The following is a 19,372-nucleotide window of genomic DNA, read 5'->3' as shown; positions in this document are numbered from 1 at the left end:
AACACAGCAAAACACATTTATTAGATCTGCACTTTTTCATTGCTCCATATGTTTCCTTTTTCCCAGCCCATGTCTGACATATGACAGTAAAGCACAGAGTGATTGTCCCTAGTGCCTTCTCCCTTGTGACTTCTTGCCACCTGCTTCATAGCATTAAACAGATGTATAAGTGTAAAGCATTACAAAACTCATCTTTTCAATCATTTATCACTTAAAAAAAATCCAAATAAAGCTATGGGTATGGTTAAGCATTTAATCTGCTCATTTAAAGAAGAAAAACACTGTGATTTTTATAAAGATTATGAAGCAAGCAGTAAGATATTTCAGGTATACAGTAAGTCAAATTACCCATTTATACCACAGGTGGCCATCAGGCATTTTGTTTATTTCATATCACATCTTATTTAAGGTCCTTTATTGACGAAAATATTCCTCTAACATGCAATAAAAAGTATCTTCCAGAGAAATCCTAACAGAGGCATTGCATTATTCATCGTCAAGTGAAGAGGAAAATTTCAATTGCCAGTTTCTGGTAAATGTCTAATTAAGAAAGGGGACTTCTGAGCCACAGACAGGCGCCATGATCATTAAAGGGCAGTTTTCTGAAGATTATGAGTCTTCAGTCTGCCAAGCAGAGTTTTTCTACAGCTGAACTAATTCAGCAGTAGGAAACCCTGTCTAGAACAAAGCCCTCAGAATTAACATCTTGTTTAAGCAAACACATGCCTACTTTGAAATAAGTGTGGTAGGTTCACAACTGTTATTGAGGTCAAGTTTAATGGTAGTGAAGTGACAGAATATGACTTCAATGCTATTCTTAATTTCAGCTGCAGCACAGGGAGTGTACGTACAGAGCATTTGAAGCCATACAGTGTATTTCAGGTAGATCAATTTACTATAATTGGCACAACCAGTTCGGTCTTAACATGGAAAACTACTGAAATATAGACTAACTAATTCTCTGCCCGCCCAATTAAATTTGAGGGTGTGAAAAGCATATGTACAGAGACAATTATTTTTGTTTCCCAAATCTTACAGTTTTGATTAGGAATATTTTTTTTTACCATAATGTTTATTTTGGCAGACTTCATTCTAACCCTGATTTAAGGTAACATCATTGCTCAGTAGGTTCAAGTCTAGTTAGACTGTTTCCCTGAATCAGGTTTACTTAATGACTGATTAACTTAGTCTAATTTTTGCAAGTCTAAACATGTGAATGGAATTCTAATGGTGAAGGGAACTGTTTCAGTGATCAGCTCAGTGCAGCCGGATTGCGTGTGAGTCCTGCTGAAGGAATAGTCTCCAACAGTCTCCTCAAAAGTGATGCTGCTGGAAGTTGCCAAAGCAATACAGGATTGGTTAGTTCCTCGTCACTACTGTCTGCTCATTAGCACAGCAATTTGTACGCTGACCTTGGTGCTCATACAACCTTGGCCGCATCCTGTCTTAGTCTAGTTTAAAAGACAATTCCAGCTTGTCCACCATTGTTTTTACCAACGCTGTCATTTTTACTTGTCTCTGGGACGTGCCAGGCCACGAGCATGTGAACGGGACTTTCAAGTTACTAAAACACTAAAAGGTCACTACACCAACTGTTTATTTATATATGAACTTTAGTATTTGTGGTAGGTGCCAGATCAACAATCATGGAAGCAGAAATCTTCTGACCTCAGATCATCTGAAGCAAGGGCAGTGGCAACGTGAGCTTATTTCCTGCCAGCGTTTCCATCCTTATTTTGGAGGGACGGCCTGCAGGAAGGGGTCAGTCTCCATGCTCGCTTATTGCACGATTCCTCAGCTGGAAGTGCCAGCTTTGGTGGGTTGTTTTTACGATATCTTCCTACCATGAGAACTGGATGAACTCCATCATCTTGAATCCCAAGGAACAGCTTTGAGCAGTGCCCATCCAGTTTAGAGTCATCTGTGATTTAAAACCATGTTCTTATCTTTGGAAATATTGTCTGTTTAGGATATGATTTCACTGTGTGCCTACCTCCCAAACTGTATGGAAACTTGTGCTTAGAGTGAAATACGTACTCTGAAAGTTTCTTAGATTGAGGTCCTAATCTTTTTTTTCTATTTTACAAATTCAAAAGCTCTATCTCAGGTCACTCAGTTTTCTTTAGGTTTCCTTCAATGGAGATTACTTTTTGGTGCCTCAGGAATTTTCCTACAAAGGGAAAAGCCTTTATTTCTGTTATTGTTTGTATAGGAGCTGATGACATTGAGAAAAGCCAACTAGAAAACTGGCCTGAAACACCCTCCCAATTTTCTGGTTTTCTTTCTTTTCCTTTCTCTCTCCATTTTCATAACCATAAAAATATTCTTAAGAATATTTCCATTTAACTAGAAAATGAAAATCTAATAGGATATAATTACTTCATTTCACATGCTGTATGCAACTGGGAAGTAAATCTCAGGACACATCTAAGATATTATACACATCATGTTGCTGCCACAAGCACGTTTATTGTCAGTGATGCTGTTCTGCATCGAGATTTCAAGCTGCCACAGTCCCCTTTGTATTTATAATACAAAGCATTGATATGCATGGCTACAATAGACTTTAATGATGAGGTGTCTTAATTTAGTTTTTATTATGTGATTAAAGGTACAATAAGGTATGTGTTCAACAAGAGGGAAGACCATTGTTCTGCATCATTAAGCTCACAGCGGCCCAAAAAGAAATTGTAGGCAATGTGCCAAAGCCCTTAATGAAGAGGATCTCTTTGAATTATCTATGGATGAGGAAGGGATAAAGCCTGAGCCCTGGTATATTTGATCCTCTTTGTGCTCTCTGTTATGAGGACTTACGGAGCCAGACGTACCGGACCTTCTGGAATTGCAATTTATTGAAGCATTGATTTCCCAGCCACACTAAAGCTCTTGGCCTAATAGAGAAAGTGCAGCTATGTACTATTCTTAATTCTTGCAAGTGTTTTCTGAATTCCTACATCTGAGAGTCATGAACTTTTAAGAAATAAGGCTAAGGGGATTTATTAGTAACAATGCTCAATATTTCCTAAACCCAAGTTATGGAAATTTTGTCTAACTTGAACTTTAAAAGAGCTTCTTGTTAGTTATCTTAGAAATGGCAATGTCGTCTTATCACATGATATTAGGGTTCCATGGATGATCCAAAATAAAACCACTGTAAGAGGTATTTGTTACTGCTAGCATATTTTGAAACTTTAGTCTTTTATATCTTGTTACTTTAAATGAAAATAATTCTTAATCTCCCTCATGGTTAAATTTTAACTGATTGCTCTTAATTTACATGAGGATGCATTTTTATAGGTATAGTGACATTTAATTATCTGGATGTACTTGCTGAGCTATAGAATTCCCTCCCTCTTGTCTTGAGAAACAGAGAAATCAAAGTAGTACCCTGTTAAAATAATTTTGCACAATAATTTATATTCTGGAATAATCGGGGATTATGCTCTTAAATAATGCAGGTTTTGCTATGTTAGAAATTCAGTTTTATAGGATTACATGCACCTCTCGCTTTTGTGGAAGCTGAGGCTATTCCAACCACATTTTGCAAAGGACTTCCATGCTTGGAGTTAATCACAGGTGCTGTCCACTGTGCTCCACACATCACTGAAAAAAGGGTAGATTGCAGCAATTTTTGCAGGTTGACTTCTAAATCCAAACTACTGCTGGGCATCTGCACCTACAGCCAGCACCACATAGTTCAGTCATCTCAGATATCAGTGGGACGGTTCCTGTGACTGATTTTAAGGACATGCATTTAAAGAATGTTGTCCTGCATCTGTTAGATGTCAGTAACTTGCAAAGATTCTCTGCCACCTTCATTTCACAACAAAAAATGTGCGAACTTCCTAAACAATCAAAATATTCATAATTTGTTGCTGTTTCAGTTTGTTCTGCTTGTTGCGCTTCTGAATGTGATTCACCGATTGTCCTCAAACCCTGACTGCGAGAAAACTTGGCAACCTTGGAGGATAAGTAACTATTTCCACAGCCACTGCTTGATCTGAACGGAGGATTCACACAAACAATACCTGGCGCCAGGTCTGCTGCTGCAGGCAGCATCTGAAACTAGTTCTCAGTACAGAATAGTGTCCGAGAAATCTGATTACCTCTCTCTAAAATTCTTCCCACCATCACATGCATAGTGACTTAGCAAGTGGAAGTGAGTTAGTATAAATAGAAATGACAGTACACGTCTTCCTATTTGCTCTCACAAGTTTTTTTTTCTTCCTTCCACAAAGCATCAGTGTCCTTTGGGTGAGTGAGCGAGAACCAGATCAAAACTATGTGTTTAAAATTTAATCCCTTCCCTACTAGCATAACACACAAGCCACATATTTTATTCCCTTTGCTGTCAGTGACATCAGGTGGGGAGGCAGCGAGGAGCCAGGATTTCCTTCCCCGCCGAGCCGTCCCCTCTGCCGGCGAGCGCTGAGCACAACAGCGGCGGGAACGTCCCCACGCTCCTGTCACTGCGGTAATTGACACTTACTCTGAACAGCAAATTGGTGAAGTACAGCTGGAGGGATCTGGGTAGTTTGTGTTTATCTGGAGAGTTTGTACAGACAACCTGCTTCACGTTTAGCAGAGGTTAACCATAAGCTTTCTGCCTGTGATTATTTGAAAAGAGATTAGTAGGAGTTTGTCCCTCAACACCTGGCCATCGCTTTGCACGGTTCCATCATGCTGTTTTGGCCCAGACTGTGCTTCAGATGTGACAGAGTGAGAAATTTCAGAGGGGGAGATAATACAGACAGAAGGAAAAGCAGAAACACAGAAACCACCATTTTTGTAATAGAAGTTAGTGTATTATCACATTTTTAGAAAACTTATTCGATGCCTAATAGGAATAATTTGACCTATAAAGATCCGTAGAGTAGTAGTTTTAATATGGTGTCAAATCTAACTGTTTGCTAGCTGGCATTTCTATACAAAAACTACAAGAACTACCCATAAAGTTACATTGACAGGAACAGGCACTTAAAGACCAGACTGAGCACAGAATGAATGCATTGCACAGACACAAGTGTCCGTGTGTGCTTGTAAACAGATTCAAAGCCTTCCTTGCTGTCTTTCCAAACTTGTTCAAAGAGTGTGTGTCCAAGCCATGATCCTTGTCAAGAAATTTCACCTAATACATACTGCAGAAATTAACAAGAGTCCTGTTTTGTGATGTAAAGTTTTGTAAAAAGGTTGATGTGTAATAATATACATATTTAAATATTTATGTTCCGCAAGTGTGAATGGGAAGGTACATCATAACAACACAATAATTATCATGCACATATCAAATAAGGCAAGCCCTCTTTCATTTCCACTTGTATAAGCTGTTTTTGGCACTCCAATTTCCCCATTGTTAACAGTGGTCACAAGCCTAAAAGAGATCATCTGCTTTTAGAAATGAAATCTAATTCTTTACCTGACAAACTTCATACAGTAACTTGTACTGTTCTTCAGGCTTCTGTAGAGTGCACAAACTGCATCCCATGTTTAAATAAGCGGCAGAAATAATCTTCCCTGTTGAGCAGAGCAGCCCCAGCAGTCTCCGTTCACAAGCATGCAGACAGCCCCGGAACCCCCAGGCGGGCTGGCTGGACCCCAGCAGCTCCCGGTGAATCGCCCGGGGTGCCGCGGAGCGATCCTGCTCCGATCCTGCTCCGATCCTCCGTGCTCGCCCTCCGTCCCCGGCAGCGCTCAGCGCTCCCTCTGCCGCTGCGCCGCAGCACCCTGCTCCGCTGCACACGCTATATACTGCTGCTCATGCATATTAATCAGCTCTCATTGACTATTCATAACAGACAGTGATACAGAAGCTATAATTGCCAGCTATGACAGCTGAAATTTCTCTAATTAACAGGCAAGTGCTTCAGTAGCAGGCATAATAAAAGACACTAACAATTTTGTAAACCATTTTGTAGCAATTACAAATAAACATGACTACATTTTACTGTGGTCCCTCAGGATAATTTTTAACATATTTAAGCAGGCTAGAAGTACAGTTTAAATGTAAGTCACAGTGAAATGAGTGTAGTGGTACCAAATTCGGTTGTGGCAAAGTTGAATATGCTTACTTCATTTATTTTCCTCTCATAGCGTGGTGGTATCTGAGAGCCTCAGTTTTATAGCAGGGGATGATTGAACCAGGCATTTAACAAACACAGCAGAGAAAGGCCATCTCTGTCCATGAAAGCCTACATGCAGCCTTAGGACCTGGCTACAAAGCAAAAGAGATATACGTGAATGTCTGTGGATTTAAAAAAAAAAAAGCCTCGGATTAATATTTATAGATTAGCTTTAGATTAATATTTATACCAAGTGAAAAATGGCCACCTCTGCTACTGACTCATTGCATTTGAAGAGTGTAGATGACAGGTTCACATATTATTTTTTTATATTAAAAAGATAAACTTTACTAGTTTATGAAAAGATGTACCATAAGTATGGCATTTATGACTACTCAGTATTCGAGTGCCTGGATCCATACTGATCCTGTGCCACAGACGCAAAGAATAAAACATCAGTGAACTGCCCAATGAACTAGAAAAGTACTCATAAGTCATAAGCTTTATGGATGTTTTCCAGTCTGGAGGAAACACTACCTTTTGTTACGAATTTGGATGGGCTACACTTTTTCCAATTGTTTAAGCATTCAGAAGGTGTGCATTTTTACAATCCTTGTTTCAATTCATTCTGCTATAAAGAAGATGATAAAATAGCTAGGAATGAGACCAAGGGTGTAATTCCGACACAGGCATTGCATGGCAGTGGGCCTGGATCTTGTGCTGTGGTTCTCTAACTGGTTCCTGAGTGTTTGCTTAGCGAGTTTCTGTGGATGATCACGGAAACTGTGTGCAAGGATCACCTGCAGCTTTTATGTGTCCAAACTCTGTGTATCTTGTAGGATACACAGTTATTGCTACAATTGTACTGACTCACAATTTGCATTAAAATATTCAGCTACTGAATATTTTTATCATGCTGTTCATATATTTTAGTTCTAAACTTTAGCAAATAGACACTGTGACAAGAAGGGGGCCCTTAACTCTGAGACTGTGTTTTGGTAGCAAAATCTGCCTACAGGGAAAGACAGAAAGGGGACCTCTTCAAATCCCGGCCAAACACGTGAAAGCAGGTTGGGACTCCATCCCTGTGCTGTGACTGTGATGCTTCCCTGACAGCAGTTCACAGCAGGTGAACTTGCAAGGTTAGAGAAAGACAGAAGTAGCTGGATCTTACTGCTGGCCCTCCAAGCTGAGAACAGTTCAGGCCATCCCTGTGAGATGTGCAGCCACACACTGCGGGCTGCTCCAAAGCTGGTTGGCAGCCAGTGCCTGTGGGTCCTAACAGCTGGAAAGTTCTTGCACAAGGGAACTGGTGTTCCCTAAAAGCAGAAAAGATGATGATGATAACGGAAGTAAAAAAACAGACGACTCTACTGAAATAGTAAAAAAGAAAAATATGGCTTTTATTAGATGAATGTGGTTATGTAATTTGATTGAGCAACGTAAGGTAAAACTTTCAAAAATGTTGCCTAGTTTTGTTTTTTTTTTTTTAAATGCAATTAAGCTTCTTCCTAAACACTAGTTGCTATTTAAATGTTATTGTTCAGTTCAGGTGGCTGAATTCAGTCAGGAATTACTTTTACAAATACCACACAGCTGGATCTGATTAGAAGTAAGACAGGAACATGCAGGATATTTCATTTCCAGTTTCAACGGAAATGCACCTATTTGTTGTTTTCCTGTAGTAACATGATAGACTACATGAGATAACATTTCATCTGATTCCAGAAGAGAATCTGTAAATCAGGCCAGGAGAGAAAGTCAAGCAGAAGACTGTTGTTTGTATGTAAGAGTGGAGGGATCCCATAGATGTGATGTTTCAGATTTCTCTAACAGAGCCTGAGCACGTTGCTCAGCAGCAAACAGCGTGGCTTCATGGGGCAGTTGGCTTGGTTGCACTGTTGCTCTGGTAAATAAGCGACCCTGACAGTCAGGCCAGCACTTATCTCAACAGAGATGGTTTCTATTACTGAAATCTAATTTGTATGTCTCTATTCATCTCATAGGCAGAAGCGGTACTGCTACCTCAGGTTAATACAGACAAGTTTTTACGGTACTTTGCCAAATTTTAAATATTTGGGCTGGAAACCTGCGTTCTGGGCATTGTCCAAGGCTGATTCTTGTTTTTAATGGTACACTTCAGCCAAAGTGTTTCAGTCATTTCCAAGAGTAAGGTTACAGAAACAAAAAATACATTGTTTGCCCACGTTAAGAAATTCTGGATGTGTCTTCTTTGAGAAGATTTTAGTATGAACATACGTTGAAACAAGAATTTGAAGTTTGGCATAAGGATGGTTTGTGGTGTCCCTGTGAAATCTGCTAAATTTGGTCAGCTCGTAAGCTGTTGCAGTTTGCATGTTCTGAATAAAAAGCTGCTATGAGTTTTCAGGTTAATTCTTACGAGACTTCTTCCATGATGGATGAGGTCGGTGGGTGATGCCACAAGATCTGATGAGGCCCCAGCACTGCAGTTTTGTTTCCTGATTGCTCTTTGTGAGGTTCGAGGACTGACATCAAGAACAAAGAGATTTTCTCAGTGCTCCTCACTGCTGGATCAGAGAGACAGAAAGAGCCACCCAAGCTGTCCGGGATGGGGTGGATGTTAATTGTGTGATTACACTTGCTCTGTAACATATGTACACTGGGAAGCCCAGCATGTTACAGGAACCCTCGTCAACACATGCCGTACATGGTGGAGGTAAACTGGCTTCCTTTGGTTTGTCCCAGTAAGGCAGCTCGTTATGGGATCTGTCATTTGGGTTAACAACGTGTCATGTGTGGTCTTGCCAGCATGCCACAGATAAAGAGCTTAACAAAATGTACGCATAGTGGATGGCTTATATCACATCTATATGTGAATATTATAGTGGTTCCAGCTGAATCTGAGCAATCCAGGCTGAATGGGAAGTCAGCAGGTGAGCTGACTAGGAACAATAGTAAATAGTCTTTGAATACACAAGGTGCCAGCAAGGGTTTTCATTAGCATTTATCTAGATTACTTGCTCCCTGACTGATTAAATGTGACCAAGTCTGCAAAATCCCTTTTACCAAGATACCTGGCTCTGACCGTCAGACATTTGCCTGTGTGTCCAAAAGCTAATTCCCAAGGAGCAGAAGGTGGAAAGCAGCCAGACAGCACAGGCCACCTCAAAGGGCAGGGTGCCGCTCTTGTCTCCTGGATAAACAGTGGGTGATGGTGAGGAGGCAATCTTGCCAGAGACCACAGGCTGGTTTTGCTTTTTGTGTTTGTCTTAGTTGCAACCTACAGGCTCTACAAGCCTAGTAGAAATTTAATGATGTAAATGTTTGATTTATTTTACGATTAAGCCTGTCAGGTGTTGGCAGGTAAGCGGAATCCACAGGAGACCAATGAACTTGAGGTGTCCTGCCTGTCTGCACGGGATGGTGAATCACAATAAAGAGGGAAATAAAGCACTCATGAGGGACCTGCACCCTGGAGGGGAATGTTATTAGGGAACTCAAAGGCTAAAAAGCGCCTCTGCCAGCTTTGCAAGGGAAAGGACTGAGGCTGCCAAGTGTTGGCTCTCAGACAGCAGTTCCCACCAGCAAGAATAAACTCATGTCCTTTGTGCGAGGAGCAGATGGCACACAGCTACTCCACAGATCTGGGCAAACACCAAACCGTTGCACCCGGTTCTGGGAGTTCCTAATGTTTGAGGGGCTGACTGCAATATTAGTAACGGTTTGGCATTGTTTATTTTTATTTTTATTCTTTTTTTCAAATGCAAGTTGGCTTTCTTAGTATGTAGTAACTATTTAACATTATATTTTTGTACATATACTTAGCAAGTTTTATTTAAACAAATGATTCCTATTTCAGCAGTTTGATTGGGGAATGTTTGCTTAATGTATCATTACTTTAATTACTTTTCTTGTTTTTACAAATATTTAAGACTTGCGAGAAACAAAGACTAGGAAAGAGAACATCTGTGACTTTATAAATAATTCTCGCATTCGTGTGTTATATAAACAGAAGTCAGGAAACTGTACAGATTATGATTACATAGAGTGGTGTGAAAGAAAACTGTTTGTGCCACACAACTGTACTTTAAAGTAAGTATCTGGAAATTTTCAAAGTGTGTTAGGGTGCTTTTTAATTACAGCCTCTTTTAAAGTTTGAGTGCCTTATTGTTGAAAATGGGTTCAGACTGAGTTGTGTTTGTGTTTACTTGCAAATTTTCAATAGTACAATCCACCAATAACTCTGAAGTGTTGGATTCCTAATACATTTAATTAGTATAGATCTACTTTAAAAATACCCTTCTAAAAAGTCCTTTGTTGAAAGCAAACTAGGATTTTCTATGGCATTGTGCACACACAACAACTAAATACATACTCTAAACAGAACAGCAAAAAGATCTCTTTTTTTTTGCATGTGGGCACAGCAATCTGCCTGTGCATTGGAAGCTTCAAGAGTGGAGCCAAAACATTTAAACTGAAACATACCACAAGAGAGGATGTGAAAGCAAATGTAAAACCCTGGCTTTATTCCCATCAGTTAATGTTGAAGCCTTGAGATCCTTATTTGCTCCACTTAGCATCTCTGAAAGGGTTCCAATTCTCAGAAGTAACTTAAATGAAATGATATTTATTGTTAAACCACTGAAGAAACTGTTCTGTCCTCTAGGCTCTTTAAAGAGTCTGATATTTCTTCAATTTATGCCACTTGAGAAAGATGGTAATATTACAGGAACATTAGAGCAACATCACTGTGAGTGCTGCAAGGCCAGGAGATGCAAGAATGCAATTGTGTTAATTCAGTCTTTCATGAAGCAGAAATGATGAGGTCAGAATAGGGTAAATAACTGTTTAATATGCCACCGAGACCTTCTAATGGGGAGAATTAGGATGCGAAGAACTGACCTAAGGACCACGAAACTCCTCCTCCTGTGGGCTGCCTCTGGGTGTCTGTTACAGCAGTGCCGAGAGGTCTTGGTCAAAGACTGAGACAAAAGGCGACCCCTGAACCAGAGGATGTACATGCTGGTTTCACAGCGATGACACCCTGATGGAAGCGGGTGAAACAGGGTTTTAACTACTGAAGACAGAGAATGAACTAATCAGAAAAGGAGTGCTCTTTAACCTAATCATCAATGGCTCCAAAATTATCTGGCAGCTGTGGTACTTCAAGCCCGGCAGTGCCCGAGTGAGGGACCTGGAGGCAGATCACACCCTAAAAAGTTGCTCTTTAGCTCCAATCCCCAACACACTGTGCTGATCCATTTTCCCTTTCATGACATGATGTAGCCAGCCACTACCAACCACAAAACCAAAAGTATGGAAGACTGGCAAGGAAATGAGAAAATCTGATTATAGGCTGGATTTGTGCTCTAAAAGCTTCTTTCACGTTGGCTGAAACCTCAGCTTCCTCACAAAAAAGCAGCTTTGATTTCCTGGTTTTGATACTGAACAGCCAAGCTCATCTCTGTAATTTTTTATGCGTTATTTAGCTAGATATTTCTATTTAAGAAGAATGACAAATTTAAGCCTGCACAAATTGTTAGTTTTTACATGGTAAAAGTGCTGTGGTTATTGTTAGCAGTTACAAGAATATAAAATAGAAAATTAAGAATATTTAGAGGAAGAAATTGGATAATGACAGCATAGAGTGGAGTCAAATGTTAGTCATACACTTGGGTTTATAAGGTTCAGGTGCTCTCAAATCTGCAGTTACTTACAGAGCATCTATCCCCATTTTGATTTTGCTGTGAAATATCACTTTAGAAGGGATAGCACTGGTAAGCAGGCTGCTATGAGTGATGGTTCATTTTAAAACAAAAATGTTTTCTGTAAAGGTGATAATACACTTTTAATAATCTCAGAGCAAGCAAAATGATTCAGTGTACTTGAATGCCGCATAAAAGCAATTGACATAATACTTAATCTTTAAAACTGATAGACATGTGCCCAAAAGCTAATCAAGTTCATTCTAATACAAACGAGCAAGTAAAATAGTATATCATAGTCTGTGATAGCTTTGGATCCTGATCGTATAACTGTAGCCCAGGGACAAAGAAAATTGAAGTGATTTAGAAAGGTACCCAGTAGGATATATCTGATATTAGGCAGTTTGCTGAAGCAAAACAGTAATGTCAGAAAGATACAAAGGTGTAAAATCCATTTGACTGTGTCCAAATGCTTCTGCTCTTTGACCTTAATGTCTCAAGATGAACTCCCCTTAGGGTCAGCTGAATAATGCTTAATAATATATGGCCAGAAACTGCCACGACCTGCTAAGGATCACAGCCTTCTTACTTTTGTATTTTAGCTATATTCATATTTTGAATTTTAAGCCATTTCTATTTGAAAGGACATTAACTTTCATTTCTCAGTTTTTACTGCTCCACACTTAATTTGAAACAGAGCAAAACAGGAATGCCGTCTATGGTTCATTAGGTTTTATATTAACCATCTGATGAAAAGGATGTGCGGATATTAAGTATTAATGGTAAATGGTAGTCAAAATGAAAAAAGGTTGCTTATGTATTTGCCTTTGTGTTCATTTCTAGGTGGACTAGGTGGTCTGAGGTAGACAATGAAGAATCTGATTGCTAATTCTCAGCTAGAGCTCCTATGCAGAAAAGACCCAAAGATGACTAGACCTTGAATGGAATGTGATTTAAAGCTTTCAGGAACAAAGGTAAGTGTTCATTTCTGTCTTTGAAGCTGGGAAAGATGCATTTCCACTGAAGGAGATTGGCATTACCACCAGAACTGCTCTGGGTGGTTAATTCCAGAGGGGCTGGCAGCGGGGCAGGACTGTTCTGCACACCTGGAGCACTCATCGTCTGCTTCAGCAAAAGTACAGTCAAAATGGATTAGACATACGGGCTAAAAGAGCAACAGAGGCACGTGGGGGCTCTGAATGGTTTGTACTCCCAGGAAAGGCTGTACCTGTGCTGGAAATTCACCTGTACTTTCCCAGCACCAACCAGGGTGTAATCTTGAAACTACGGAAGAATACAAAAGATGGCCAAGGTCCTACTGAATGCTCTAGTGCAAGGTTTTCTGTTCTTTAATGTATGAAATACACCAACAATATAGCATCGTATTTGGGTTCCATTTATCCTCTTTACAATTTAATCTCACCAGCCTATGAAACTGCACCAATGCTGGTTCATTTCTTGTTTCATTATGAAATCAATACTATTGCAATAACATTGGTTTGATAAAAGGCACTCTAAGGTGTTAATCCCTTTTCAAGCCTAACTTGGTTTAGCTTGAACAAGGAATTGTAGTTCAACGAGTAAAGGCCACTGTTGGAGGGCACACAACTCCCAACTTTGTTCCTTCTACAGGTAAGATTACCCAGCTTTATCTTCAATGGCAGCAGAAACAGTTTCTACCTGTTATTAGCACTGTATTTCTGTGAAACTCTGTGAATCAATGGGAGACCACATGTTTACCTTAATGAAAAAAATAAATTACCTATATAGGTTATTGTATTGGCTAACTGCATAGAGTTATTATGTAGATATACTTCCTCTGCAATTTCTTCCCTGAAAATACATATTCTGATAACCAATATTGATTAAGTAGTATTGAAATGACTACACAAATATAAACATTTTATAAAACAAATGTGAAAGTACACAGGCAATCAGACACAGTGATGAATACCAATAATAACCCTGAAATGATCGTTCCTATTGGAAGACACATTTACCCACTAATCTGCTCATTTCCAGTGAAGCCCCAGAGCTGCTGCTTTCCACAACACATCAACTGCACCCCAGTTTTCCTGCAGACTCTTCTGTTTGCAGACTGACAAGCTGCAAAAGTACTGAGAAAGTAACGCACAAACGTTTCTCTGCACTTCTCTGCAGAAAACAGACCAATGTCCTTGATAAGAATTTTACAGGCAGAATGTAAGTTAGAAGACAAATATTAATTAATGAGATTATGTAGTAATATACAAAATAAGTGGCTGTGGTTCTTCCAAAGTCTTATTATGTGTCCAGATTTTTTGTCCTGATGGCTAACTGCAGTATGATACTGGGATGAAAAACTTCTAAGTTTTATGATTTATGGTATGACTTTAGCTTTGCACATTATTTCTTTAATTTTTATGTACTGGGTTGTGGCTTGTCTATTTTGGGGTATTAGGTGTAGTTGAGAAGTAAGTTAATGCTTCAATGAAATGTCTTATCCCCCGCCCACCTTTATTATCCTTTGTTCTTCCCCCCAAATTAGACGGCTACTGCATAGTCCCGTGTTTCTGTTAATGTTATTTGGTGTGTTCTGACTATGACAATGATGGAAAACCCATACTTTTTTTTAGGATAGTACAGTGGATTGCATGTACATGTACATGTCTAGAGGCACAATCAGTTCATGGCTGGGGGAAGAGACTCAAGATTTCTGAGAATGAAAGCATTAAATAACTCGCAAATAAAGCACAGATGATGGGGGTCCCTGCTTGAATACTAGACTGGTTGCCAGTATGATGATCAACACAATTTTCTGTGCTCCTTAAAATCTTTCTCTGTTTATTGGCTATAGTTAGAAGGTTATAAACTACCAAGCATGTATTCCCAAGTCTTTGAATTTCAAGTTTCTGTATGCTTTCTTTGAATTCCATGTTCTTGGCAGAGGAGAGATATCACAATAATTACAGTTTAAAATATTCTCATTTCATGGTGTGGCTAACAAGTGAAACTACAAGTAATGATGTAATCTAACATGTCAAAAAAGAAAATGAAAAGAGGAGACAGAAGGCAGGATGGAGCCAAGGGATGCGATGTGCCATGTCATCTTCTAATTAACTAACTGATCCTTTAAACTGTCAAAATCAGCAAGGAACTCCATGGCCCAGTGTCTTATTAGTATTCATACTAGGCCACTAGAAGCTATGATTCCAGTCCCAGTGGTTATAGTTAAACATTAAAACCCCAGCCAGGGCTGCAACAGCTTCCCACTCCCAAGGAAATGCAGCCGGCCACCCTGCTGCCCCCGAACCTCTGCCGGGGAAATTCTCTGAGGATGCATATTGACTTCTGAATTATTATGGGGGTTGTATATTGAAAAAACAATTATTTTCTTTCTTGCTATGAGCTGCCACAATGTTAATCACATAGAGCTCTGCGTTGTCAAACAACAGAAAGATGCATGTAACATTTTGTAATATGAGCCCATTTTTAATTTTGCGCACACCAAATGAATACGCAGTTAATAAAGCTCCGTTGTGCAGAGGAATGGATGAATTAATTTTGCCTTGTAGGACGCAATTCAGGATTGTTTTTGGAGAAATCTAGGGCCCGCAAGAAAAATAATCTCCCATAATCTTCTTATAATACAATTACTCTCTTACATTCAGCCTGCCAGTCTTTTCCCACTCCCACTAAGCAGAGTTTCCTGAACCTTCAAGTCTAAGGGAGCAGCTGACATTTGGTTTCTCCATTCATTTTCTGTTTAATTCTTCATGGCAGGACAGTGCTTTTTAAAAAGAAGTAGATCCTCTCTCCTCTATATTACATGTACTATTTTGGGGCCCTGCCTGGGTCTGTCACAGACAGGGATGTGCCTGTGCCACAGAACATGGGGAAGACGAGATAATTCAGCACCTTCTGAAGTCAAAGGGAGTTTTGACACCAGCCTTGTACAAGTAATTTTAAGTCCAGACTATTTTGAGGACTGTTAATCCTATTTTACACTTGCCATTTCTATCTGTGCATGACACAGTAAAAGCGATATATCATGCAGCACTTTATAGCAGTATGATCAGTAAAGGAGTAGCTGAGCCATAAATCATGCGCTGTACCTCTCGATGAAAAATAATTAAATAGTTTGAATCTCATTAATTGATGTCCTTTATTTAATTGGTACACTAAAGGAAAAATATCTTGGGTTACCACCCTACTCCTTCTGTTCTTTACCCTGCCCTTTACTGGTTTCCTTTGATAGAACTTTTAAACAATTTTCAGAGGAAATAAAACTTCCCATCACCCACCCAGAGTCACAGCAGGTCAGTTTTTGGTACATTAACTAACGGGCATGACCTCAGAAGTGGTGGTGTGGAGCTCTTGTCCTCTTCTGGGAGGCCAGGCTGTCCTGAGCCATGGACACACAAACCCTGTGCTTGAGATGCACATAAAAATGTACATGCTGTGCCTATGGAGATCTGATATTTCTAGAGGAAGCCTCTCAGTGCTTTCTCACCAAGAAAAAAATGAACCTCCAAGCAAAGATATTAACCCAAATATTTGACATCACGTATTTTATTCTGTTGTTTTAGCTCTCTTATGGATAAAAGACAGGCTCAATTAAAAACACAAAAAAATTAAATAGTCTAAAGTGTCTATCAGCTAGGTTAACATCAGGCTCTAAACTGCCAGGCCACAAATCTCAAATATGTTGATGCTAAATGTCTGCTAGGAGCATATGTTATGGATCAAAGAACACACTGATTAATCCAGCAGAGACAAAAGTCTGTCACTTTGGTCATAGTGGCATGATACCACAGAGGACAGTACTAAGGAAGCAAATGAATAGAAAACAAATATCAATGAAAAAAATGGCTATAAAAGAAGATTACAAGCTAAAAGCTAAAATACAGTTTTCTTAGCTCAAACACTTCTACCCATCAGTGCAGTTTTTTAATGTTTCCTGTGGTGTTTTTGTTTGTTTTTTTATTTTTTAATCATAAAACTCTCAGTATTTTGGGGGGATATTAATGTGTATCTGTTTCCTTGCTATCATTTATATAAAATCTACTCAAGTTGTTTATAATTTCTATAGTGAAAGCTGTCTACATGAAGCTACCTAGGTACAATGGTATATCATTAGGAAACAAGAACCTGGAGTCCCAGCAATGCTGTATGCAGACCTAGGTTGTTTTTCTCTGGTAATTTGTTGGCTTATTTTGCATCTTTGTTGAGCATTTTAGTAGAGTAGCATCGTGTTCACGTGCAGTTTTACAGTGGTTCTTCATCTGAGAGTGTTCAAGTAGAACATCTACTGAATTCTACTTTAAAGGAGAGGCAGACAACTTCACCTTTTTTTAGTATTTTCCAGTATTTTTCCATATGGTGTCACGGGTATATTAATGAACACTTTCCTGTATCTAGTATGTCTTCCTTAATTAACACATACTTCAGAAAACCTTTCCCATTCCTTACACAGGAACATTTGTTTTTCAAACATATTCCTTTTAGTTTGAGTGTTTACTTGGAAGTGTTTCAAATATTTTCTGTCTCTGCACTCATATTTGCTTCCTTACCGTAACATTAATTTAATTTTGTTTTGAATCATGGGGAAAAACAAACACCCCTCCCCCCCCCCCCCCCAACAACAACAACAACAAACCTTTGGATACTAAGACTTTCTTAAATTCAAGCTTTACTACTGCAAATATTTCTTGTGCAGGAGGTAGCAGGGCCAGTAGTCAGTGGGGATCCTGTGCTTGTAAGCCAGGGGATTTGTACACAGATTACATTCAGAGGCATCTGAATCTTTGGAGAGAATGGGATTCCCAATGCTCCTCTTTTTAGCTTCCCAAAGAGTCTCTGATTAAGCTCTGCTGAAAGGCTCCCAATTCTGCTTGTCACTCAGTGGTGTTTTCACGTGTCCCTTGGTTTTGAAAAGATAGCCGCCTTTGTCATAATAATATCCTGTTGATGCGTGCATGTAGAGTTACTAACTTAATGTATAATTTATGAATCACATTTTTCAAAGGTAGTCTGTGAGTGGGTATATTAACTATACATGTTTTGTAAATTTTGCATCTCATTTTGGCAACGGATAAGTTATCAGTAATCTCAGAAGATATATACGTGTGTGTGTGTGTGCATATTTTATGTTGGTAGTATGTATTTATATCATGATATCTAGCAAGCATGTCAGAAAATACATGCACCTAGATTTTACCTGATTTTATTGCTAAACGATACTTCATGTTTCCTGAAGGAATAAACCTTGCTGTATTCGGTAGATTCCTTTAACAAGCCACTGCCCAGTTGTATTTGTCCTTAGCTTGTTACTCTGCATAATTTAAAAGACAGCTGTCATAGCTACATGCTATCCTGTCTAAAATCTGACATTTGTACAGTGTTAAATAAACCCCATACTGTGCTCAGTGCCCTAAACAGGAGCCTCCCCATTGCTCCCCCAGCACAGGCTGGGGATACCCGTGCAGGCTGGGCTTAAACCAAACACAGACGGACTTCAGGAAAGGGTCAGAAATGGAAGGTGAGAGAACATGAGGCTGCATGGTGTTTTCTGCCATGGTCTCCCTGGCAGAGAACACCGCACAGGGGTGTGGGTGGCGAACGGCCGTGCCATGGCTGGGCTGCGCAGGTAGCACCCCCTTACCTACAGCTCACCTGGGAAGGGGCATGTGCCTGATCCACAGCCTGGAAGTGGTTTAGAGGAGCAGATTTAAGGCAAAATCCTGAATGGAAGAAAATGATGGAAACCCAACCACAACTCATCAAATCATGTTACACTAGCAGAATGAGCGGGAGTTTCTTCAGGAAAAGAGTTAAAGTTAATTGCATGATAAAGACCATGAGATCAAGATCCTGGGACTTGGGATCTGATTTATGCACTGCAAATGTGTATATCCTTGGGAGAAAAGGCCATTTCCTGTTTAAAAAATTAAAAATACTCGATTAAACTCTGTGGTTACCAAACCAAACACATTACACTATTTAGTCCATTAAAACTCTGAAAGCCTGTTACTTATCATGCAGTGATGGATTGATTGTATTTAATCTTTCCTCCTTCTGAAGTTGTTTTCATTTCCTGCAGCCCGGTGCGCTCCCAGCAACAACACACCAGCCGAGAGCGTTTGCCGGCCACCGCAATCATAACAATCTATTGTCACTTGGACAATATTTATATGAAAATAGCTACATTTTATGAACCCTTATTATTGTAACAAACCCATATGGAAGCTGGAGCCCGATGATAATAAGGAAACCTGAACAAGCGCCACTGAAAAGTTCTTATCTTTTATAGTTAAATTAGGTCAGTGTCATAAGCTGTGATACATTCAAATGTTTGCTGAGCTATATGCTTTATGAAAAGCACTTTTTAATGGAAGCTAAACACAGAGTAAGCGTGTTTTCAAGGAAAAAAGAAGTGGATCTTGACCTTTACTATAATTATCCAATAATAGTTTGTTATTTACCAAGTAACAAAGGTCAATACTATTATTAGACTAATTTTCCCTGCTATGGTTTTAAATACATGGGGGCAATAGTGTCGTCAGACCCTTTCTTTCTTACACCTCCTCACAGACACTTTGTACAGCTGAGCCTCTCTTGGCGGGGTAGTCAGACTAGTCAAAGGAA

At 39.5% G+C, this 19,372-nt stretch overlaps 1 protein-coding gene across 2 annotated transcripts in view; it reads right to left on the bottom strand.

Annotated features, from left to right (window-relative positions):
- The window catches only part of PDZRN3 (PDZ domain containing ring finger 3), a 140,767-nt gene that overhangs the window by 27,512 nt on the left and 93,883 nt on the right, over window positions 1-19,372 (bottom strand). Inside the window, exon 1 of one of the 2 annotated variants that reach the window (XM_082060490.1) lies at window positions 5,417-5,704. The exons of the other annotated variant lie outside the window; for it this stretch is intronic. Within the exon in view, the coding sequence (XP_081916616.1) occupies window positions 5,417-5,485 (69 nt within the window). The 5' untranslated portion in view covers window positions 5,486-5,704. Of the gene's footprint in view, window positions 1-5,416; window positions 5,705-19,372 lie in introns of those variants that run through there. 2 annotated transcript variants of the gene reach the window in all.

The sequence above is a fragment of the Streptopelia decaocto genome (assembly GCF_964273445.1).
Source record: "Streptopelia decaocto genome assembly, chromosome: 8".
Taxonomy (NCBI): Eukaryota; Metazoa; Chordata; class Aves; order Columbiformes; family Columbidae; genus Streptopelia; species Streptopelia decaocto.
This window is presented reverse-complemented; position numbering and strand designations above follow the sequence as displayed.